At 38.7% G+C, this 26225-nt stretch overlaps 1 protein-coding gene across 1 annotated transcript; it reads right to left on the bottom strand.

Moving 5' to 3' along the window:
- Positions 1-1812: 1812 nt before the first annotated feature.
- Positions 1813-26225, bottom strand: LOC124162694 (lipase 3-like). Its single transcript, XM_046539292.1, has 8 exons — positions 25959-26225; positions 19313-19514; positions 12492-12606; positions 10336-10579; positions 9164-9322; positions 7539-7623; positions 6494-6636; positions 1813-2335 (listed from the first exon to the last, which is right to left on the bottom strand). Exons 1-8 carry the CDS (start codon positions 26094-26096, stop codon positions 2186-2188), a joined length of 1236 nt encoding a protein of 411 aa, XP_046395248.1. The 5' UTR covers positions 26097-26225; the 3' UTR covers positions 1813-2185.

Here is a 26225-nt window from a genome sequence, read left to right as displayed (position 1 = left end):
CCACTTTTCCCATGATTCAAAGCGTGCAAAGCGTCTTCAGGAGAAAGGGCATCATGGCTGTCAACAAGGGATAGTACTTGTTTGCAAGTAGTGTTGATATTTTGAGAATTGTTCGAATAATTATTAATTTTTATTTTGTTTATAATAATGAAATTGCGTTAATGGAAGTGTAAGAATTACGGAGAAATTAGTTAAAGAGAAGGCGGCGTTAATTTTAATACTAATTAATGTTTATATGCTTCTTGTGTATGTATATGTTATTTTATAACTTTTTATACCGATCACATGTTATCTTTTGCTACCGTTTACTTTTCTAACGTGTTAAATAATGCTTATTGATGTTTATATGCTTCTAATATATTCTTAATTATGTAACACTATGTCTAAATTCTTATTTAACACTTTTTGTACATTAGGTTAACACCCGTAAGAATAAACAATTATTATTATATGTTATTGGACAAAGTCCCGAAATTGGAATCGGAATAAGTAACAAAAATTAAAATCTATAGTGATTAAAAGATGATACCGAAACCTGATTTATGTACGTAAACCATACTTTAAATAAATTTTAAAAATAAATCCCAAGTCAGACGGTGACCGTTTGAATAGACTAAATAGACCTGTTCTAATAATACAAAACTAAAAATTAAATTGCTAAAATATAAGGAATTCAAAAAAGTACTTGGTTGAGAGACGATTGAAATATTACAAACCAATCAAAAGGGATATACGTTAACATTTCGCCACAAACTTAGCTAAAACCTCTTTAACAAAACCATACGGAACTAAAAATACGAATTTGAAAGTATACCCCTACTTTACCATTACAAAAAGGTTGTCTAAGATACTAAAATTATGGCTAAATACTCTTCTCCTCTCAAAATCACATTTTAACAATTTAGGGTGGGTTTTGTTCATCATTTGTTCAAATCATTCCGATTATCTCTTGTTTTGCATTAGCCTAGTGCCCAGTAGGTGGCAGCACCTGCGTAAGGATGTCCTAATTCATGCTCCCTTGTGGTTGGCTGCCCAGAATTTGGCTGGCTAAATACATGATGCCTAATGGCTAACGAGTTGGGACACGGCTTTAGCCTTACTGAAGCAAGAAACATACGAGCGTGATGCGCCCGCTCCCAGCGGGCTTCCCCCGCTCTTTTCAATGCAGGTCCACAGAGGGATAGGCGCGTTTCTAATTTTAAAATGTAGAAAAAAAGGTAGGGTCTTATGCACAAATTTAATTGGAATGATCATGTACAAATTGAGGTCCGAGAACCTCTTTAAACACAACATTGGAAGTAATTACACTATCCTCTGTTAAACGCACATGATGACTCATACTTACGTGTCAACAGGAGACTTGAATGTGGAATCAGCCGCATTTTGATAAAAGTTGTTCAAAGAATGCGAGATATTGTTGAAAATGAACAAATGTATCAGTTGGTGCGCCGCTAACGCCAGGAATATTTACCGGTTTTTGGTTTTATGTTTTTTATTATTTTCTTTTATTTTTTCTTTTTTATTTAAAAACCAATTTTAGGAAAAAATAGCATTATTTAGTAAGTAAGATATGCCGTCATATGTTCTCTGATAAATTCTGTGGATTTTGGTACCTCATTTGTAGAGTTTGGTTGCGTATAAGTTGAGAAAAAGGTATCTATACAGTAGAAATAATATAGAAGATTCCAGAGTTCTGGTAATTTTTAGGCAGTAATTATGTATGCTGGAAATCTAGGTGTTACAACCTGAGAATAGAATGATTAGGGGTATTTGTGCTTAGTGTTGAAAGTAAGGGTAATTAAATTCCTGATGTACGACGCTTGAAACAGTTTTATTTGTCTCACAGGTTACCAAGTTTATGTCTTTATTGTGAACATACATTTGTTTTATAAAGATTGGGTATATATGTCTTTCCTTTGTCGCTTAGTCTAGGTGTTTTAGACCATATTACTCTGAAGGGTAGTATTTTAGAATTTCTATTTTTAGAAAACAATTTTATCATTCAATCAAATGCTAGAACCTCTCCTTTTGTTTGTTGTTGTGTAGTATGATGTATTAAAGCTACAAAAAATATTGGAATTATTATTTACAGTTATAAAGTCATGTTCTTCTGTAATTTCTTGAATTATAAACTATATCAGTTGCAAAGGTGTCAGTTCTTGAGCAATTATGTGGTGGCAGTCGTTCAATGCCTCGCCATGAGTCCCACCATCTTGTAGTACAACAGGTCCGGAGCGTCGATAGCCCACAAGAAGTCCAGGTGGTTAAACTTCTCGAAAGGCACCTCAAATTTTCCCTGCGTACCGGGCATCGTGCGATACAGTATTTCCACGTCCTAGAATGGATAGTTAATAATGAATAAAATAAATATTTTATTGAAGCATCGAAACTTAAGGGGGTGTCGTAAATTGTCATTGAAAGGGTTTTTTAATACACATTTTCATGCACAATTTTAATTCACAATACACATTTTAATGTACATTTTCAATGCACATTTTTAATGCAAAATTGAGGACCTTAGAAGCCAAGGGGGATAAGTGCGATTTTTATTTTATTAGATCATTGCAGATTATGGTTGGTGGGGTACACAATATTGTTGTAACAAAGAGATACGTGTTAATCACTGAATCTGTATGTATATGCTTAACAGTAATTCACCGGTATGCCTTTGCCACAATAGTAAAGTGCGTCCCACTTATCTGTACACATTTACAAAAGTAAAAAATTGCACTTATCGCCCTCGGCTACCAAGGCCTTCAATTTGATTATCACAATTACCGGAGTACCACATATTGTCGGGAACAGGGCAGTGGCGGCTTGCCCATAAGGACACTCGGACCCCGCCCCTCCCAAAGATTTGAAAAAGGAAAAAAATTAAATACCCATTCAATTATAATTATACATCTAATTAACCAAAGTGTTTTTCCAATCGCATAAATCGAAAATGTAGAAAAAACACGCAAAAATTAGCGCGAGAAGTTCGTATTTGTTGTCGTTGGGCGCTGTCCAAAACGTCCCAAACCATCACCATGCAGGTATATGAAGAGTGGTGGTGGTGGGGGCTGCTAAAGCTATGACGCGTCTACGCTTGTGCCTTATGTGCCTATAGGAAGTCTTGGGACACCGCCCGAGCATGCCCAGAGCGACGTATCTAGTGAGTTGACATCGCCGTGCCGGCTGGCGGTCGTATAATCCTGGTGTTCAGTGTTGCAGAATACCTTATTCTGGTGACCAGTTGACTTATAATGAGAAAATGTTTTTATCGAATGAGTGATTGGTATTTAAATAGGCCTAGTTGTAGTTTAGTTAATCGAATTATTGATTGTTAGTGTTTTAGTGTCTGTGATTGTTTTGTGTATTAGTGAGTCATAATGGTCTCGTCTGTTTCCAACGATGTGAATTTTATCATTAGTAATGGAATTAAGGACCTCGAACGTTGGATCGAACTTAACAATTTAGGCTCCCCCTTAGCCTATACTGAATGTAAATCAACATCAAACATAAATTGAGTGAAAAACACATTAATGCTTGCATTGAGTATGCCGTGTTAGGGTAAGTTGACAGGAGAGTCGAATTAAATAGTGCTTACAGGTGAAGAATTCAAAAAATGAATGAATAAACGTCAAAACGTGATGGGATAACTAAACAACTACAATCGAATAAGAATAGTAAATCTCCGGGTCCGGAGGGAATACCCGCGCGTGTCCTCAAAGAGTTAGCTCCACAGATCGCGCCTTACTTAGAGATCATATTCAAGAAGTCACTCTCCGAAGGGAAGTTACTGCCCGACTGGAAAATTGCAAGTGTTACACCCATATTCAAAAAGGGAAACAGAAATGACCCAGGCAACTACCGTCCAATTTCCCTAACATCAATTATAGGCAAGATACTTGAACATATCGTTGTTAGTAATATCATGACTTTCTTGGACAGACGTAACTTCCTCCATGACTGTCAGCACGGATTCCGAAAAAATAGATCCTGCGAAACACAGCTCGCGCTCTTTCTTCACGACGTTATAAAATCTGGTGAATCGAAAAGACAAGTTGACGCACTATTTCTAGATTTTAAGAAAGCTTTCGACACTGTACCTCACAACAAACTTTTATACAAATTACAGTCATGCGGATTAAACGAAACAGTTGTAAACTGGATACGCGACTTCCTCAGAGATCGTAAACAAAAAGTAGTTCTTGACGGAATTAGCTCTGATGTTGTAAAAGTTACATCAGGTGTTCCACAAGGAAGCGTAATCGGCCCCCTGTTGTTCATTATATACATTAACGATCTCTGCTCCCGCATTAGCAGTAAAATACGTTTATTTGCTGACGACGCTGTCATCTACCGCGAAATTAGTGATCACTCTGACTATGAAAATCTATCATCGGACTTAAACAACGTTCATTTGTGGAGTCAAGAGTGGGGACTCGAACTTAATCTGAGCAAATGCATGGCGGTACATTTTTTGCGGAATTCGTCCAACACTAACAATGTTTATGCAGTGGATGGCATTAACATAAAGGCAACAGACGAAGTGAAGTACCTGGGAGTTACGATAACCTCGAACCTCACGTGGGGAACTCATATAAAGAATATTTGCGGCATAGCCCTGAAGAAATTAGGATTCGTCAAGCGTATTGTGGGAAGATTTTCGGATGAGAAAGTAAAAGAAAGGTGCTATTTCGCTCTCGTCCGACCGCACCTTGAATATGCAGCGAGTGTATGGGATCCAGTGCAGAAAGACTTAATCCGCGAGCTGAATAAGATACAAAGGAAGGCTGCGCGTTTCGTCAAAAACCGCTACGGGCGTACAGACAGTGTTACCCAGATGTTAAGCGAATTAGGCTGGGAGCCGTTGGAGACTCGGAGGCTGCGCGCTAGGCTTAGATTGCTTGAGCAATTGAGAATGGATATATTTAAGAGCGACACAGAGAACATAATCTTAGAGCCACACTATATTTCCAGGTCCGACAGAAGCGATAAATTAAGAGAGATTTTTAGCCGAACGGATAGATATAAGAATTCGTTTTTCCCCCGAACAATAAAGGACTTTAATAAACGCTTGTCCCAACCTCGTTAGAGCACTTCTTCTTTTTTTTTTTTTAATAGCTGTAAACGGCTGGTGTCCTAACACCCCCTGCCACACGCCTTTTAGGCGGCTTGCGGGGTATTATGTAGATGTAGATGTAGAAAACCCTTTCCGCATTAAGGAAATTGGTACATGCCAATAGTATATTTAAGCCCTAGTACATCTAATAGTATATTTTAATCAAGCTTTATTAGGAAAACTAGGCATATTTGTTGAAGAAAACGGAACATATGGTATCGCATATTTCATACCTAGATTGCCTTAGAAATTCACTATAATACACAAAATATTCATAAATTTTGACCCCTAGGTGGAGTGTGACCCTCCCAGCATTTTACTCACGAGCCGCCACTGGAACGGGGCACTCAGAGAAAATTCGTCTGAACTGAAAATTAAACTATAGATCTTTTACTTACCGCAGTTGATATGAATTTCAGCGCCGCTCATACCGCAGCATAAAGATACAACTCTTAAGTCAGTAAAAAATGTTTCCATGGAAAGAAATCACAGGCTTATGGGCATTATTTTTACGTTTCAATTAATATGGTAACATCCCTTCTTAAATTGATATATTTTGTAAATATTAGACTGTTTCCCGAATTTAAATAAAATTCGCGCACACCTGCCCATTCTCCTTCAAATTTGCATTGATATTGGTTGTTTTGACCATATGTTCACGGTAGACTGACAACATAAGGGGTATTAATTTTCGCATGAAGATTTTCACAGCTTCTTTTATCAATGTTGGTGGTTGTTTTCGGGAATTGCTGCGTAGATAACATTTTCATACTCAACGTTTCACTCCTCCTACTGGGAGCTTTATCAAGACAAAACCTTTATAAAAACCTTTGAAGGTTTCTCTTGATAACGCTCCCAGTAGGAGGAGCGAAACGTTGAGTGTGAAAATGTTACCTACGCAGCAATTCCCAAAAAAAACCACCAGCATAAGGGGTACATTATTACGAATTTCGCATTTGTAAAGTAAAATAATAATGTGCAATCATAAGTTAATATTAATACTCTGTATGATATCATATTTTATCTACTAGGGATTTAATTTTAAATATAGGTACTTCTTTTAAAGCTGGATTATCAAGCGACCGATTTCGACACTGTGTCATTTTTTAGCCACTGTGCCATTGAGATTCGGAAAATACTCAGGGAATCGAGAAACCGATTATTATAAATTGTTGAAAAAAGTGAAAAAATACACCAATGGATGACGGGAAAAGTCCACCGTCACTCAAATTAAATATTCTTATCCATAATTGATTGAGTTTGTCTCATTGTTTCATAGTCCTCTCTTATTTGGGGCCACATTGAAGTTTCCCTGTTTTTTTGTTCATTCCCAATGAAAGGTTTCCTTTCTCACTGAGATTGTTTTTATTTTTTTCTTTCACTCACCTCAACATTAGCCAACAGGTCGTTTTGCCCGTAGTGGAAGTACATGGGCGCGGTGATCTTACTCAGGTCGTACTCAGGAGGAGAAGATGATCCGTACTTTTCCTCGTTGCCCGATCGGCCGTAGTCGTATTGGCGGAATTTTCCTGTTGATTAAACGTTGAAAATTGTTTTTAGAAAACAAGGAATCGGATTCTCCAATAATTGCTGCAACCGGAGCAATTGACGTAGCAGGATAAGTTGGTGCCCCCAGTCGATTTAAATCGGGCTGATACCACCGTGCAGAGAATACAAAAATATGCTTTTATACCAATATTTAACCATCAACGTGGTCATTAAATTAGTCAAGAGGCAACTGAAGGTCAATCGGTTGTTTTACCAATATCTCAGTGAAAAATTAAGGCAAAGAAACAATTTAAAATCATACATCTATCTCAGAAACACGTATCCAAAAGGCCTTAATTAACTTTATTTGTTCCTTTTAATTTTGGCAAGCGTTTAATAATAAAAAAATCACCATTCCTTCAATTTTGGAGGTGAAAAAATGGTAAAGATTATTAATGTGCACATATTTGTCCGTTACCGCCTGTTTTCAGATTTTTCGAAGTAGTAGAACATGGAAATGAATATTAAAAACCAATAGCCCGTAAAAAAAACTGCGATTTAACTCAAAGTAAAGCATCCCTGCAATAGGATAGAAGGAAATACTAATACCCTGGCCTAAATTGAAGGAGCTGACTTCTCATCTCATATATTTTGGACAGCTGGAGAACCAATTTATTATTATCTAAACCCCTCAAGCAGACATGGTGGCCTGATGGAAAAAAATGTAGAATGACAAGAGGAAGGGAAGAAGGGTAGGGGCTGGTCCCGATGAGTAGCATGGGACAGGTTATAAAGGGTGTGAATGAGAATAATAGCGTTACTATGAGAATTCTAGCGGAATGGAGAGTTGCGTCAAACCAATCTTTGGATTGTTGACTAATGATGATGATGATGATGATGATGATAAAAATGAATTAAAGGACGTTGGGGTGATTATCTCTACCTGAATTTATTTCCTGGACATAGTGGACAATCGTCTTCGTAGAGGCCCCGGCTGGAGTATGAGCCGTTATAATTGGAAGTGCCGTCTGAAAGAGAGAGACAATTCGTAATGACATCCTTTTTTGTATCGCTATGACTTCTGATTAAGCCACAGTTATTTGTATCGGTGCGGAACAGAGCTATAAGTATGTGACATTGTCACAATTTAAATTGCGACAGTCCTAAACTTCGGATGTTGGAGTAGATGAAAGGAATGTGATACGATATCATGTCCAGTAATTACCGCTTATAATTTAAGTTACGATCTCTTTTTTCTTTTGGTGCGTATTTGGTATGGTATTTTTTCCCAGAGTAAATAGATCTATCCATACTGCGTCAATATTTAATCATTTGGATGGTAAATTTCATCAGTCTTGTTGTTAGAGTTAGTTCCACCTTATAGGTGGAAACTTGTTATCTTTCTTTTTCATGGGCGCGGACAAAAATTAAGGCTAGGGGGGGTTTTAGGCGCAACTAATAATTTGGGGTGTTGGGGTATTGCATACCCGCTAGGGTAAGTGGGAGAAACGGGGAGTCCTCCAGAAATTTTTTAAGATTAATGTTTTCAAATGGCGAGGTTTACGGCTTTCTGAGGGATATTTGATTAATCCTAAGACTTTTATATAAGTAATACTAATCCATTAAGTGAAATGGCCCCCCTCGCTGCGCAACTGTTCTTTTTACCTCGTCCCATTGAAAATCATTTATACCCTTTTTCTCATTAGTCATTCCTTTTTTTTCAAAATTCTGATAAAAATATTAAATAAATTTAGATTAAGCTAAATTGCAGCTTATTGATATTTACAAGTATAGTGGAATTTTTTAATATTATTATTGAAAAATTAGTTTTTTATAGTTATAAATCGAAATGTTCCAATTTTTTTAAATGTACTACATTTTATACTGATGGAAAATTAAAATCGAAAATCGAGTTTTAATAGACAAAGATCGAGGAAACTGAGATCGAGACATGAACGTCGACTTGCAATTCAAACTCGTTTTTTCCTCTTCGATCTCGACCATTGCGTTTGATCTCTTGAGCATCACTACCAGCCTATGAAAACGTCATTTGTCCCACGTGAAAGAATTACGCCCAAGGACGGTGCACTTCGAAACGGCACCACGACTGATTATCAAGAGACCATCTTAATCACTTATCTTTCATTAAAATTTTGATGAAGCCCAACGTTTCCAAGCGATGATGCCAAAACTTTGATGTGGTTACATTCGTAATTTTTTATTCTAATAATTCACTCATTAATTCTAAGTAGATTTTTGGGATTCTTTCCTACATCTTAAATGTATAATTTGAGTGTTTTTCGAATGTATATAAAATAAGTTTTTGTACAGACCTTTTAAGAACCATAAATATTTTCGATTAACCGATCTTTTGATTCAAATTTCGATTTTTGATGAAATGTCGAGCTTTCATTTCAATTAAAAATCGATTGCTTGAAAAATCGATTTCCATCAGTAAATATATGGAACTTTGGCATTTCAACTCTATTGAAACGCCAGTAGCGGAATAGGGTTGCAACAGTGCCTTGTACTCTCACGTCGCACAGCAATATTAGTGGCGTCACTCACCCTGTTGAGCTCCTTGGAGTCGAATCCGCTGATGAGGAATAGCACGTCGCTGCAGAGGGCCTGTGTGATGGCGCCATCCTTGCAGAGCGCCAGTCCGATCATGTCCAGCAGGTCGGAATGAGGCATGAACTCGTTCACGCCCAGCATCTTCATCACCCACTGCCCACGGCAAACAGAGGAAAGGGAGAAATTAGGAGTGAAAAACAGACGTAAAGGCATTGAGGCCGTTTCACACGGGGCACGTACTTGCACAATCTGACGTGTTGTGCGAAGGTGCAGTCAAAATTGCGTCGTGTAAAGCGGTGAATTGCTAGAATACATGCGAGAATTCGTGGACGTGAGTTGGCAAAATAGCCCCTGTTCTAATTTCGTTCATGCATTCGCGCAATTACACGCCATTTTATAAATTAATGCAGTTCTAACCTGTACAATTCCGTGGCCCGTGCAAAAAGGCCTTTAGAGTAGAGAAAACAGGAGTATATTTTAGGCATTGACCACTCACGATGATGACGAGCCGAAGACCCGTGCAGTTTTACTTTTCTGGCGAGTCCTTATTCACCTCAAACGACCAGTTTACAATATTAAAATTACTCTTTGATTTTTTGCTATTATCCTTTTGATTTTTGAACTAAATGCTCAATATATTATTTTGTAACCTCTTTAAATTTATTTATTTTATGACAGTATTCTACCGATTAAGGTAGCCGGGAACCGGGAGCCCCCCCTTACATCATGCACTTCTCTCTTCAGTGCACAATAAGACCTACAACCTTTCATTCTATCTAAAATTCCTATTCTTTTCCTTCCCCTCCCTCATTTACCTGCACAATAAGACCTACTACCTTCGACCCACTGTACGCTCTGGATTGCAAAGACGCATACGATGCTTTGATAAGACAACACACGCCGCCGCGGCTAGAACAACATCCTCTGCTCAAGACATCCCGAGAAGAACTTGCCCCAAGAACCAGAACGTACATAGGCAAGTAGTGATCAAGGTCGAAAGTGTTACAAGCATTTTCATGAAAAAGGGAATTAAAAAGTATGAAACAAAATTTTCAAACTTTTGTAAGAAACAACTGTTTCAAAAGATTGTTTCAAACAAAGGTTTGAAACATTTTGTTTGGAACTCCGGTGTGAACGAGGCTTGGATTAACGTCTGCAGCACTCACGTCAATTTCGTCGATGAATGGCGCCAGTAGTCTGAGCGGTGTCTGCACCCTGCTCATGAAGGCCACTGGTGCGAGCGAGAACTGCGCCCTGATCTTGGCGTTGTACTCTGGCCGCTCGGCGCACATCACGTAGAACATGGTGGTGCCCATCGAGTGACCCGCGTAGAAGAGGTCGCTCTTGCCCGTGTGCTGCAGCACGAAGTCGATCTCGGCCGGCAAATCGTGTTTTCCCATCTCGTCCCAGCTGTCACAATGGAAAGAGCAGAAGTCGTTGTTTAGATGAACCATGTACTTATAGCTGTCCAGATCAGGTGTAAACCATTTTAGGGTGTCCTGCTACGTGGAAAGTGTTGTAGATTTATTTGTCTAATGTCTCACATTGTCTTAAAAGTATGGTCACAGAACGACTGCTTAGCCTAATACAAAACTCAGCACACTCCACCACCAGTGGCAGCACCGACACATACTTGGCGAGCATGGCGACATCTATACAACAGAAAGAACTTTAAATATTTAACGATTCCTTCCTCTCTCTGGGAACATCTTCAAAAGATTTTTAATGCTAATGAGACTCTCGACGACTCTCGCTGCAGTACTATCGAAGCGTTGAGCGTTTTAAATTAATTTTCACGCAGTAGGACACCCAAAAATGGCTTATGCCGCGATATGAATCTATTATCAGCGATAATCTTAAAATAAAAATACGGTATTTATTCAAATAATTTCATCTTTTTTCCTCCATTAGAATATATTCATGATCGGTTTACATAAGTCTTCATCTATGTGTCGGCCTCTATGAATGTATTGTCATCCACCAGTCATTTCAAGGGGTTTACAAAATGCGCCACCCGCGTCGCTGATGGACAAATCGATCCAAGTTTCACGAAGAAATAAGGAATGATGAGAGTTATTTACCGAAATTTATACACATGATGATGTTATCCACCAAGTTCATTAAAGGCCATTGCTATTCCATTCAATTGCATACATTATTATGTAAAATATTGGAAAAAGTGGATAGAGTCGCACTCATCACCGCGCCGCGGACATTTTTGAACCAGCAGAAGTGGCAATGGAAATCAGCTTTTTGTGAAATGGAATTGGACCTCCTGTATGCAGTCTCTTTGGCTCCGAGCAAAAGGACGCCCCAATAACGTTCGCGTCTATCATGTAGCGGCCGGCATGCGCTGGGGCGCACGTCGCGTCTCTTCTCTCTCCCGCATACGTCACACCCTTAGCCTTTTTCCCCTTCTTCAATCTTCCCCAAGTGTCCATTTCCCTAACGAAACCCGATATCCCCGCAGCTGTGTTCCTGAGTAGTAGAGACCCCAATTGGGTTACCATGAAAAAATATCAGATTACAATGTATGGATACCATTACAAATCTCCCTTTTCGGGGTCTTTGACAAAGGCTTGTCATGCACCGTGGAACTCAGCGCCGCTGTCGGGAAGTAGGGAAGGAAGCGGTGCGCGCGCACGGTGCAACTGTTCTGTATTATTTAATCTCTTTTTCAGGGCGGCAAAACCTCTCTTAATTTCGCATCCTTTGATGACTGTGGAAAAACAGAGTTCCCCTCCTCTTGCAAGTCTCTATCTTACTTTCCAACCGGTGTGGTGTTCAGACCCCGCTCACAATCGCCGCGCGCTAACGCCGAGTTTTACTATTTTGTCAAGTGTAACGATCGACGTTTCCGTTCTCCTCGTTGTTAAGCGTTTTGGTAATACATTGCCTAATTGATTTTTCTGTTTTGATTTTTTTCTTTGCCAAGTTTTGCCTTCAAATCAAATATTATAATTGGAATATGGGATAGTTCAGCGAAGGAAGTACACACTTATTTATGCACATATTTATAGATTTATTGATACACCTCTTCCTTTTTTGATAGATGAATTTAACGAAAATCAATTAACATTCAAAGAGAGCAATATATTTCAACTAATATCTATTATGGCCAGAGTCAGCCAATGGGACCCAAAAGGTATTAGCCAAACGGTATTTTCCCATTTCAATGCTCGTGCAGAAGTCGGAAATCATTCTTGTTTATACGTATTCTGAGGAAATTACACGTTTATGGTAAAAATAATTTCGCAGCAGACTCTGAGAGCGTACATAATGCAGTGATATCTCACCCTTAGTTAAACGGAAGCGAACCAACCTGAAATCCCAGAATTTCGCATCGTTTGTCGACAAGGAGATGTGTTTCTTGGAGTAGGTGTTACCTCGTGCATTTCCCATCCACACGTCGTATCCAGCATCGGCGAGGATAAAAGCTGTGGAAACGATGAAAATGGACATGTCAATTGGAGAATTTCGTATGTGATTTTTCGGGCAGTGATAAGTATATGATATGTTACACTTTTTATATTTTGGCCTTGTTATATTTTCCGTAATTTATTTTAAATTCGGAAAAAAATTAGTTTTGTAACTTTTTGAATGAGGGCTGAAACTTATTTACTTGTGCTAATTTATTTTTCAAACTCCCAAAAATAGAACATTATTAGCACAGTTATTTATGGAAAATGGAAAAACCGAAGAAAATTAGATAGAACTATTAGATAGAATAGAACTATTAGATAGAATATATTAATTAAAATCCTGATACTTCTCCTTCTTCATGATTATTGCATTTAAGGATGTTGCAAAATTTTTATTCGAAATAATCATCTTAAGATACGCTAACGCTTTGCAATTAATTTTGGTCGCACCTGCAGCAGCTGTGAATTGATGGTATGGTATTTAGAGGACGAGACCGACAGATCACGTCATTTCTACATCTACATTTACATACTACCCCGAAAGCCGCCTAAAAGGCGTGTGGCAGAGGGTGCTTGGACACGAGCCCGTTACACTTAGAGGGAAGTGCTTTAACGAAATTACGACTAGGATTTATTAAAGTCCTTTATCGTGCGGGGGAAGAACGAATTCCCATATCTATACGTTAGGCAAAATATCTCTCTTAATTTGTCGCTTCTGTCGGCCATGAGAGAATCGGAATTTGCGCCATGAGATAATGGTAAGAGAGAAACGCCGAGGTTAGCCTGCCCTTTTGAAAACGTGCCAAGGCGACCACAGCTTAACGACCTATCCGGCGGACGGTGTGCTGTATTTGAAGTTCCCTCCATACAGTGCATCAGCAGGAATCGGGAACACTGATAAATCTTTGCCGCTACCGGGATTTGTACCCGGGCCCACGCATTGGGAAGTCAACGCAATATCTCTCGCATCAATCCGAACTCCCGATCCATTGTAATTATTTACCGATGCAAGATACATAGATGCACATATTTTATCATGCTTGCTTTTATTCGTAGATTGCCAATATATTGCATCCACTTGCAGTATGCTCTATTGCTTCTGACTTTACATAGCATTTTCGTCATTAAAAAAATATTTGTTGCATCTATTGTACTTAAAGTACCCTCCACAAAGCATTCAAGCACGAATCAGGTAGGTATTCTCTAAAAGATACCTACCACCGCCGAGATTTGAACCCAGGACTACAGGGTGGAAATCCGGTGCTCTAGCATCCATATCAACCCGATTCCAACGGAAATCGCTCTTGTTTGCATTAACCAAGTGGCCCATCACGGTGAGTCCCTCATTCCTTCAACTATTCAAATAATTCAGCCTCGTCAGAAGATAAAAGGTGAGGAAGTCCTAATGAATTGCAAACCATATTTCCGGAGCTTAATGCTGTGAGGTCGCAAAACTTAAAAATCCATTGCCTCAAGGCTCTGGGGCAGGGCGTGATCATCTTTTGAAATATTGAATTTTCTGTGCCATATGCGTTCTCATGCTTATATTTTCATATATTAATTTCGTTTCTTTACTTTTAGAATAAAATTTCCAATTGCTGTTTCCGGGCAGCACCGGAAATGCCTTGAGAATACTATGTGTTTTGAGCTACCAGACGTTGATTGGCTAGTCAGCGAGGGGGCTGCAGAGTGCAGGCTCTGGTGGATACGTTAGACAAGTGTTTCGAGGAGTATGGCAGTAAATTAGTTTAACACGGTTATGGCCATTATACTGAGTGAATAGCGCTACTACTGAGAAAAGAGAATAGCGCTTTCGACGTTTCTTCGGTATTCCCCATGTCACATCAACTACATATAACTCCTTCCAAGAAAATCCTATGCTCTTACTAGCTTGTCTCATCTAATTATTCATCACGGCGTGGAACTAGTTTCATTTAAGTATAATATATTACCTTGTATAGGGAAGTCCATTATTTTCGTATCTATATTCAACAGAATAATGAATCAGCCTGGACGCTATTTTCAGCAGTAATGTCTTATGTAAACGATGAGTCGAAAGATACAGCATTCTGAGAAACTGTCGTCCGTACATAACGTATCCTCTTCCATTATTAATGATTTTTTTGCTTTTGTTTAGTTGACTGTAGGATTTTCTCGAATCGTGGCTGACGTCATTAAGAAATTGGCGACTTGTTTATTGCAAATTGAGTGAGAAAAAAGTCAGTGATCTACATTGTTGCGAATAGCTTGAGAATGATCACGTTCGGCGAATTGAAGTTTATATAACTAAAACCTGTATCAAACTATAATTCTTAACACTCAATTTCAGGAATAGTGGCAAAAACAGAGACCATTTATTCATAGAGGTCGAATTTTTTTTCGGGGAATATAAACAATCAATATGAGAAGTTCAATGTCACACCGAACTGATTAAAAAAAATGTTTTTTCGAAATGATCAAATCAAATAAATATGTCAGTTTTCAATGGCTTCTAGATAAATGTATTGGCGGATGTTATCTTGCAGGACTAAGTGTTTTTGTGAAGCACATCTACGATATAGATTTGTTCGTATTACGACCAACCGATAACGGAAGAATAGACCACCTGGGAATCTGAAATATTTCTAGAGATACAATCTCTTTACTTGCGTAGATGAGTTTGTAGATTTTTCTCGTCCATCTAATAAACGCCATCTCATACGTGGACATTGATGATCATGATGACTGTCAATAGTCACCTTTGGAAGCTTCTACTGGATGAAATAGTTTGAAATGTTTCGTTATAGTCCTAAGTGACTTGAAATTTACCACTCCGATGAAAAATGTAAAATCTCCTTGCAGATTGAAAAGGTTAGACGTTCGAGGAGATTTTCAGAATATAGAATTTTGTAGAATATTTTCTAATCGCCTCCGTCCATTGATTAGGTTCATCTTTCTTCCTCTCGAGTTTTAGCCCAAAATTAAAGGTGGATAAATTCCTCTGACAATGTTTCGATAAATTGCCTTCTTCGGAATTTCAAGTTTTAAATAACGTTGAAAAAACTTCAAGCATAACAGATTAGAGTAACATAAAATGAGAATTATCAAATTTCAACCTCATTTAGAGAAAGGACAAAGATTCAACCGTTCTAAGTTACAAATTAGATCATACTTTTTCCCGTTTTCACACGCGCAGACACCAGCTAAAACTATTTTAAAACGCAATGGCATTACCTATGCCGACATCAAGTTTGGCTTTGAACCTAATACAAGAGAGATACGATTTGGTCATATATTTCTTCATTTTTCCAAAGACGCAATGCCCGTGAAAGTTTCCGCTTAAATACATCGAAACTGATTGATGGAGCCTGCGCAAAGGCATCCGACTGCTTGAGGTCGTTACTGACTATACCTGCTAATTCTAGCGACAGGGTAGTGGACATTGCGTGAAAGCTTCCATTAGACTTCATTGCATTTGGTACCAGTCCTGACGCGATAACAACGTATACAAAAACGACCTACGATGCTTAAAGTTTTTCCCACCTTGATGACTTGTTTTAAGCTCCGAAGAAGGCCATAAAATGGTTGAGGCGTTATTCAAATTTCCTTTTCACTTTTTATCAGCACTCGAGGATAATGAATACGTAAGTACAAGATGGTTATTTGTTATATTACATCTCGCAACTATTTCGTTTACCCATTTCAATCGGTCTCTCGGGTCGGTTCGATGTTGTGGCTTATGTTTTGGCTTCCCATCTTTTGGTCCGGGTTCAAATCCCGGCGTTGGCGGACATTTTTTAGAGATTGCTCAATATTTCCTTGTTAGCTTTTCGTAGGGTGATTCACTTACAGCACTCCGTCCGGCGGATGAGACGTTATGTCGTGGAATTCATGACTCCTTTAGTTGAAAGCTGGCAAATGCAGACGCTGAGTTTCTCTCCGCTCTTCCTTTACTAATCTTGCCTCATGGCGGGAATGACCTCAGCAGTCGGTTGTCTCTTCCAAATGCTATACCTTGTAATAATCAGTCCACCAATAACAGCAATGCGATTCATTAATTTTTAGCATTTTAGTGATAGGATTGTCAATAAAGCAGCACTAGATTTTTTCTATTCCTGTTCTTTGACTACTTTGTGTTTCGTTTTGTCCGTGTCTTTCTTGATTTGCCTCAAAAGCTCATACCAATATCTTCCTGGTGGGACTATGCCCTCCTTACGGCTTACCAGGTAGTTTCTATCTCATGGCATGACCAATTCAATGTCTTCTTTTTAGGATTAGGTTTCCCTACCGCTACATTTCTATTAGTCTTTTAATCTCTTAGTTGTTCGGTTTACGCATGCACTGTTAATAATGGGATAATATTTACTATTGATTCCGTAAATCACTTCCTTTTAAAAACACTTTGAATTTTTGCACAGTAACTGTGAAACAGTTGAAGCGTGGGTCGGTATCTATAAAATTTGTGAAACATGAAATTCTCTTTGCTGACATCTTCACTTGTACAAAGACATTCAAACTGGTGAGTAAATTTAAGTCAGTTATTGATGGTCGAATTACTGTGGTGTTTTTTAAGTACCCCTCTATGTTGGCGTATTACCAGATTTATTGCATTTCGAATTCACCAAGATAATGCCGATAAAAATTATCCAGAAATCGGTTGACGGGAGTTAGCCACACAATACATAACAAAAATCCACACAATGCCGGTAAAAAGCACCTCACCACTGTTTTGAGCCCTCTATGAAGCAGTACTTGTCCTAAATTCCCCACTTTTCGTGAATCATGGAGAACTGCCTTCCCCTCCTCGTCGTAACTTCCACTCGTGCATGTCTCTCTCTGGCCTTGCTAACCGCAGCGTTGTGTTCAGACCTCGCCGTCAGTCACTGCACACTGGCCTAGTTTTGCTATTTGCCAAGTGTAAGGGTCTTCATTTTCGTACTTTGGTTTCTACCACTCGTTTTTGGCAATGCATCGCCTATTTAATTTTTTCTATTTGATTTTGTTTGTCTTTTGTGGGGTCTACACCCATATTATATGTCAGTTCAAAAGAGTTCATGTTTTCGACAGGGCATACGTTAGTAACCTCCGGCTCAAAAACGTTACGTCACAATATCATATTGAAAAAATACTTTGTTGCATTTTTTCCACGAATGCACTTATGGAGATGTATTTTTATACCTTTATATAAAGAAGTATTTTCATACCTTTTATTTCAGTATGTCGAACTTCCACTATATCACGCCTGAATCGGTCCAACTTATCCACAATATCATCTTTTTTCAATACTTCGGAATTCAGTAAATGCAATCATAGCGGTTACATAACCAGAAGGTAGCTATCCGAAAATTGGTTTGACGAAACTCTCCGCTTATTTCACTCTTCTATCAGCGAGTTTTTTAACAAAACTTTTTCTTCTTACATCCCCCATCGCCTGCTTCAGTGGATAAACTATGGGGGGACGAGGGGATATGTCCCCCACCAAAGCTTCAGAGTAATGACAAAGTTATTTAAAACTATTGTGTAGTTTTGCAATTTATTAATTGCATCTGTTTAATTTAATTTTTAGTGCCAAAATGATGATGAATTAACCTATCCAGGCATGTAATTTTTCAAACATTTTCCCGGACATCCTGTTGCCTGGGGATGGGGTCGCCACCCCCGGCAATCCCATCCCCCTCCCCAGAGCATATTCCTAGCCACGCCACTGGCCCGCTCTATGTATATCCCATGCGAGGCCTTCCTCTGCCGACCTTCCCTGCCGCCCGTCCTCCAGCGATGATTTTCATTACACTCTCATGTCTGAGGATGAAGTCGATTAAATTGTCCCGTCTTCTACCGTAAGTTTTCACGAGACCTCTCTCCTCTCGTTACCTTAATAATAGACCACTCAAACCTCAGAAAGTTTTTGGCCTCGCGAGCAGCACCTCGCTACAACTCTCTTGATCCTGCATCCAGCCAGCTTCTGCTCAATCTCTTCTAATGTCATTGATTGTTTGAGGCGTAACTTGGTGAAAGAGATTCATTATTAAAATTAAAAAGAAGAACTTTGTGCTTTCACATTAATATTTATTCATAAATTTACGACCATGGTTTCAACGTTAGACGTCATCATCAGGTGAACTCTACAGAAGTCCATCACATCCTTTTATACCAGGCTAGGAGGGGAGGGAGGAAAGTAACTAGGTTGACCAATCCGTTACTTTCCTCCCTCCCCCTCCTAGCCTGGTATAAAAGGATGTGATGGACCTCTGTAGAGTTCACCTGATGATGACGTCTAACGTTGAAACCATGGTCGTAAATTTGTGAATAAATATAAATGTGAAAGCACAAAGTTCTTCTTTTTAATTTTAATCTTCTAATGCCTTTTATGATTTGGTCCATCCAGCGATGACATGGCCGTCCCATAAATCGATTTTCTCCTGCTAAACCTTCTGATATAGTTTTAATCATTATGGTATACTCTCTTCTCGATACATAACATTCTACCTTTGAATTGTGCTGCTATGCCTTTTCTATACCTCTCGTAGTAGTTTGTTGGGTCGGATCCTCCGCCCTCTGTCATTGTTCCAACATCGTTTACGTAACTTCATCTCAAAATTTCACTTTCGAATACCATCAGGTTTTTTTCAGTCTGCTTTGACATTGCCCATATTTCTTACCCGCACAAGACAACAGGTTGTGTGATGGTTTTTACATGGAGTTTGAATGAGTTCCACCCGCCACCATAAATGCTATTATGTACCTAATCCTTCTTTGGGTCCCATCATGACCCAGTCCGCTGAGCTGCAGAGGAGCCCGTGTTGCAGGAAGACCACCTTCTGCTCCCGGCGGAGGGAGCGCCCGCTCTTCCCGTGCGGAATGCGGTGCAACTTGAGCACGTAGCCATCGTCCGTCTGCACCTCGTACTCCTCGGCCGGGTAGCCGTGGTACTCGATCATCTCCACCTGCACCATCGGGAAAAGAAAATTCACTTGCTACGTTCCACGCTATATATATAGCTATTATACCTCTTACAATGGTTTTGACACTGTTAGGTTATGAAGAACATACCTTAAACGTACGGTTTTCCCGGAACAAGTTGAACCGAATCATTGATTACGTCACCAATTCATGAAAAGTGGGCGGTAACGTATGTGCTATTTTATTTTAAAATTGAGAGGCGTTGGCCGAATTAGAAAGATTTGTTTCCACATTACTATCTCATTGAATCTGGATTTTCTAATTGCTCATTTTGATGGTATTTGAGTTTTCTTTCTTCTTCAGGCGACTTTCCTCACCTTCCCTTAATTCGTTAACCGTACAGGGAGAATTTTGACAACAATTTTAATGAATAAATACATTTGTAATAGTTGTAGCTCTAGATGATAGATTACACACCTAGGCCCAAACAAGTGTTTCATTAAGTTCATTTCGATTTTTTTTGTTTTACTCTTTTACCTCAAAGCATTGGGTCGTACAATCAGGCCAATAGTTTCAATTCGCTAAAAGAATCCAGTGGATGGAAGGAAAAGATATGAGAGAAACCATGGCTGATTAACGAGTACATATAAATTAATGCCCTGGTGCTGAATTTTATCCCAAGCACGAACTTTTCAATCAATGAAAAGTGAAACCTTTTATATTCCCTAAAATTTTAGACGCATTGAATGCATCGTAGTGGGAGGTGTGAAATATTATTCAAATTTATCTCATTTCGAGACTGCAAGATTATCAAACTCTATTTCAAACATTGCGGCCAAAGTGGCTCTCCTTTCGTCGAATTCGTTGCTTTTGAATTCGACTTCATTTGCTCCAAGTTTACCTCAGCAAAAGGGCTAATGCCAAAGTTCGAGAAAATTTAGAAATAACGATTTATAATCCCTGTTGCAGACCAAAAATGTCCGTTATGATAGTCTTCATGGCGATCCTGGGGAAGGAATGCACTCCTCTGCCCAAAATTTCTGAAATTCATACACAGTGGCTTCATCTTTGGTCAGATCTAGAGATGTGCTAAGCCAACGGTGTGAGGCAGTATGCTGTGGAAAATAATGATGCAAATGAAATACGTATGGGATAGAGTAGCCGAAGATGACGCAAGAATGCGTTGAAACTGGTTGTGCGGGAAAATATTGAAGTGAACATGTGTTACATCCTTTACGCATTTCATTTGCGTGGGCAAAGGCGTTACTTAGGCAGATTCTTTTTTTATAAATAAATTCACTTGGATGATTCGGTCAATTGATTCAATCACTTTGGTCTTTTGATTATCGATGAATCATGGAATGGAAAGAATTGTATACTCTAGAATTAGCGAGAGCGACTCACTATTTGCTCTATAAAGACTGTTGGACAGTAAATAACTCACCTGTCGAAATTGAAGTCTCAACTTCATAACATAAAATAATTTAAGTATGAAAATCGAACGGTAATTTTAAAACTTCGCAGGTTTGGAGAGTCCGATTGTCAAACTCTTTTATTTTGTTGGTATGCATGCCCATGAAGTATGATAACGTTTTCAGCTTTATTAATTGTTTACTTTTTTGTGGCAGCCGCTTAAGTTAGACCTGCTTGTATGAGCTCGGCGATTTTCGGCTCACACTTTATTGCGTGTTCGCGAATCTTTGACCAAAACACCACTGGAACAATGTCCCAACCCCCATGTTCGTCAGACATGGCTCCATTAATGTTAAGGCGGCAGTATTAATGTAGTCAGATAGATAAATGTAAAAAAAACTAAAATTCCCGTTATTTGCCGAAAACACCTTATACTCAGGACTATCTATCGCCGTTGCAACGGCCCTTATCATTGGATAATATTGAGAGAAATGTGTGATTTTCTAGGGCAATGATTAATTTAAGTAGAGAGACGCCGCTTTAACTTGTTGTCGATCAGATTACGCATTTCTCAGTTTTCAACTCCTTAGTTGCGCCTAGTTAAGTCGATGTGAAAGCAGGCAGTTCTCCATCCTGGATGGTGCACCTATTCTATATTCACCTCCATCCTTCCTCATTACCATGTGGAATAATGAAACACTGACTTGCAATTTTCCACAAAAATAAAATTTAATTCGACTAGAGTTTCGATGTTACTACATCATTTTCAAGGAACAACTGAGAGAGGAGAAATGGGATGGAAGGTCCTCAAGGAGGTGGCTTGAGGACCTTCCATCCCATTTCTCCTCTCTCAGTAGTTCCTTGAAAATGATGTAGTAACATCGAAACTCGAGTCGAATTAAATTTTATTTTTGTGGAAAATTGCAAGTCAGTGTTTCATTATGAATCAATTCCACTCCACCTCGCTTGATTCTTCGAATTTTATACCATGTGGAAATCATTTCTTCATCATGGTATAGTCTTACACTGCATAATCTATTCGTGTGCTCTGTTCTTTTCCTTCTCTTCCCTCAAATAATTACTGCCAATGCTTACTCTTTCAGCGGATAATTCACTGCTTCATTATTCACCTTCAAGTGCACATTGTTTGCAAAAATTCCTCTGTGGAAAAAACATTTGACATCCAGCGATTGCTATGCTACCATTCCAATATGAAAATCATTCTGGGTATCCACGTCCGGACCGTTGAACAGTGGGCGGAAGAAAGGCAAAGGGAGGTTCAGAATGAGTTACATAGGAAAATTTGTCAAGAATGTTAAAGGGAAAAAAACAAGTAAATATTAGCGGAGGGGAGAGCTTTGTTTAACCTATCTTCGAATGTGATGTTGATCATATTATCCACATTAAAATATTCATCATTTTTTCTTATTTAAAATTTTATCATCAAGCCTACGCGGCTTTCGGAGTAAATCAATGTACTGATGTCGTTAATGTTTCTTATCTAGAAATAGTCAATCCGAATGGCCGTGAAATCTTGTTTCATGCCCTTTCTTGTCTAACAGTCCTTGTGCCATTATCTTAACTTCCACCTGGTCTCTTATCTTCGGATTTAAATTATCAGGAATCACATCGCAGCATCCCATGTCTTTCCTGGAATGATGACAGCTCTTGAACTTTTTATACAAGGAGTCGTCGCGGGAATTTTTTCATGGTGGGCATTTATACTCAGTGGAGTTCTTGGGTTGAGCATTATTTGATAAGTTTCAGAAATCACATTAGAGTTTGTTTAACATACATAGTGTAGCCTATAGTTAGGTCTTAACATTTGTATAATCTTCTTAAACTGGATAAATACGCACAGGGTGACTTCCGTGCATGCGAAATTTATAGAAAAACTCTTCATTTACGAGACTTTTTAAAATAGGGTGAAGATTAGTTTAAAGTATACCGGGACTAGCCGCGGTGATAACTTTTACGGGAGTCACCCGCAATGCACAATCGTGCGAAACATCCACAGAGAAAAAATCATTCGCCTTGACCGGGATCCCGGTCAAGGCGAATGATTTTTTCTCTGTGGATGTTTCGCACGAAGAGTGAAGATTGCTTAGTCGTTGCCTCTGTCGACGACAGTTATTTACATTTTGTCTTGGGAGAGTTTTGCGTAATAAAAAAGTAATTATTCTATGAAATATAGGTTTCCCATTGAAGAATAGCCACAAGGTTTAGTAATAAACATGATGTTAAATACATTTCTTTCCTTTAAAACATATTACATGCGCAAAACGATTTTAAAGTTGGCTTCGATTTACTATCGTTTCCAATAATATGCAGATACTCACGAGCCCCACTCAACTGATCTGGTCGGGTCGGTAAAAACTAGGAGGTTAGGCACATTAGGCAACCTGCATCCCTCGACCGTACGCCACCAAAAGCCGACGATGATGGACGCGGGGGCGACCGGGCTAGCGAGACAGGAGTCGAACTCCAGTCGCTAAAGCTCAAGGGAATCGAATGCACTGCGTATACTCACGTTCACGCACAGAGCCGTGGGAATGTATTCTTTCGGTCTCCTTGCCGAGGTTTATCTCTCTTTGGATCCATATTTGTACTCAAGCGTTTACAAGGTACATAGATGTGGCTCCGGAGTTCTGCAGCTTTGTCTCACGCACAATTGTTGCGATAAAGTTTTGGGAGGGTTCAAATCCGAACCAATTGTGATTTTTTAATTTTGTTAAAGAATAATTCTTAGCATCTAAATAATTGGCCCTGTTGACTCTGTAAATAATTAATACCGGATTTTTATGGGACTAATTTATTAAATAATGATTATCTGCGTTAATAAAAATATCTCTAATTGTATGCAGATTCATTCACTGATTGTGAGAGGAAATAAGCAGAGGAAGTGGCAGAGGTTATATCTCCATGTTCTTTCGGCTGATAACTTTCCAATATCAGTTGATAAAAATGCCTAATCATATTAACTACTATTCTCACTAAATAACCAGACACACTCGTAGTTTAAATCATTTTAATGACACTAGAGTAAGAAAAATAATTGAAATTCGATATAATCATAGCTTTCAAATGTATACCTGGAACTTGATTACGAAATATGCCGAAAGTTACATTTTTGAAATCACAAACGCTATCCCAACAGTGGGTATTCGAACCACAATTAGCTATGAGGACAAGGTGGAAATTTTATTGTTCTATCCCGAAGAAAATACATCATAGTAAAATCACGAATTTGCCTAAATAAAGTTTTGAAGGCATGAGTGACCATTATTTCGGTCATCAATTTATAATTATTAAAATTCATCGGATTAATTTTTGTTGAGAGTTCATATACCAATATATTTCTGCCCATTTCCACTCCGTGAATCAGTCTGTTTAGAAATTAATATGTAGATAGTCATAAAAAAATCGATAATAACTTTTTCTTGAGTCATCTTCATAGAGTATGTTGATTTTATGAATTTCCCTTTTAAAAATGAAAAAAAATATGATCCTGTTGGACTCGAACCCTCCCAGAACTTCACTGCATCTACTGCGCACATGATAGGCCTAATCGTCTTCGGAGCCACGTATTATAGAGACAGAAATGGTGATTCCAAGCATGAACAACCTCGCCTAGGAGTCGGAAAGAAAACACTCCGACGGGTTGTGAACGTGACTTTCCTCAATGAATTCCATCCGCTTATCAGAAATTCGCTGGGCCTTTTGCCCCTGGAGTTTGACTCCAACTTCGGTAGATCGGTCGCGTCTGCGTCCGTCCGCGTAGGTTCTTGGTGCTGTGAAGGCAAAGGTACAGGTTGCTTCGTGAGGCCGACCTTTTAAGTTTTCACCGACCCGGCCCCATCAGTTAAGTAGGACTCATGGGTGTCTACGTATAATTGAAAACGATGGTACGTTACTTGCCATTAGCGTCAATATTCAAGTGAGGACCGTGAAAAACCTCGGACGAAATGTTACCCGAGTCCGCATTGGCGCGTGAGACGGAATTTATTATTGCAAAAACCACGGTTTGATTGGCTGACGATGACGGCAGCTTTTGTTTTCATGTTGTTTATATCGATGGGAAACTTCAATTCCATTAAATTTAGTTCTCATCAAGACAGAAAAGTAACAGGATTCCAATGCAATCTACCTCAATGGTAGTTTACTTTTTCTTTTCATTTTTGATATTAATAAGAGGAAGTTGTGATTTCAATTTTTGTCGTGACTTTTGGATACTAAGCAGCCATCTTGGGTACTCATGTTTACTTCGTGGAAGTAAATAACTCTGCATAGTTTTCTTTTTAATTATCCTGATAACTTTCCCTCTCTGTGAGTGTTAAATTTGATTGAAATGAAATTTAATTGAATTCACAGCTTAGAATTTCCGATGAAAATAAACATTGCGATAAAATGTAATGATTACAGGAATATATAAAATAATATTGAAATATGAAAATAACATTTTCATAAAAATTGCGTTTTGTGAAAAAGAAGGAAATAACTGCTTACGGCCCCTTAAATTAATGAAAATATAAAATATAATTGATGAGAAAGTAAAATATGTTTTAGAAGAACATTTCAAATATCAAAAGCGAAAAACGTGGTGCTCATGTAAGATTACATTAGCTTACGCTAGCAGACAAATCTGATACATATTGACCGGCAACTATTAATTTTACAATCTCAAACTCCCAAATATTCATTAGTAAATAATTTGGATTTATATTTTGAAACTCTAGTGAATGTTGTCGTTCACTACGACACCAAATCCGAACTTATTTTCAATTATTCGGTAGGTGGATGTATGGAAAAGATAAGTTGCGACGGTAAAAAATCTTCCTTAATGAGCCAATGCCACATAAAAAACACGCAATTAAAATTTTATTTTTCATCTTTTTTTACCACAGTGTGCCTGTTGTAAATTTATTTTTCGGACCGGATATTATAACAATATCTCTGACGCCTTTGAAGTTTGCATGATTAACCGACAGCTTCCGGCCTCTTTGCACCTTGAATGTTGCTAGACTCATGTTTATAGTGAATGCATTATCGCCTGTGGGAAATCATTTTCTACTTACCGTTGTCATTAAAATCTCGGGTAGGCTCACATCCTTTGTCTCTTCACTGCTGTCATGGCACTGAATATTCTTCGCCACCGGCGTGGCTGATCCTATTGCAAGGCAGACAATCAGTACAAAACAAGAGATGGTCTTCATGTTTGCGTATGTACCTGCGGAAAACGTGAGACTAGACTAGATGCTGTCCTTGCTAAGATGCTCTGCGTTGACACGCCAACACCTGAAGGACTCCAAGGCTTCCAAGACTCTAAATCACTTTTATATACG

This window comes from Ischnura elegans, chromosome 7, assembly GCF_921293095.1.
Source record: "Ischnura elegans chromosome 7, ioIscEleg1.1, whole genome shotgun sequence".
Lineage (NCBI taxonomy): Eukaryota > Metazoa > Arthropoda > Insecta > Odonata > Coenagrionidae > Ischnura > Ischnura elegans.
Note: the sequence above shows the minus strand (reverse complement) of the source record. Positions and strands in the feature narration are given on the sequence as shown.

Excerpts from the sequence above, each read along its gene's own strand:
- LOC124162694 (XM_046539292.1), bottom strand. The coding sequence starts at position 26,096 with ATGAAGACCATCTCTTGTTTTGTACTGATTGTCTGCCTTGCAATAGGA. Across the intron at positions 12,607-19,312 it reads GGGACCCAAAGAAGGATTAG|CTTTTATCCTCGCCGATGCT; the intron begins GTACATAATAGC and ends TCGTTTCCACAG. Across the intron at positions 9,323-10,335 it reads CATTCATCGACGAAATTGAC|TGGGTGATGAAGATGCTGGG; the intron begins GTGAGTGCTGCA and ends TGCCGTGGGCAG.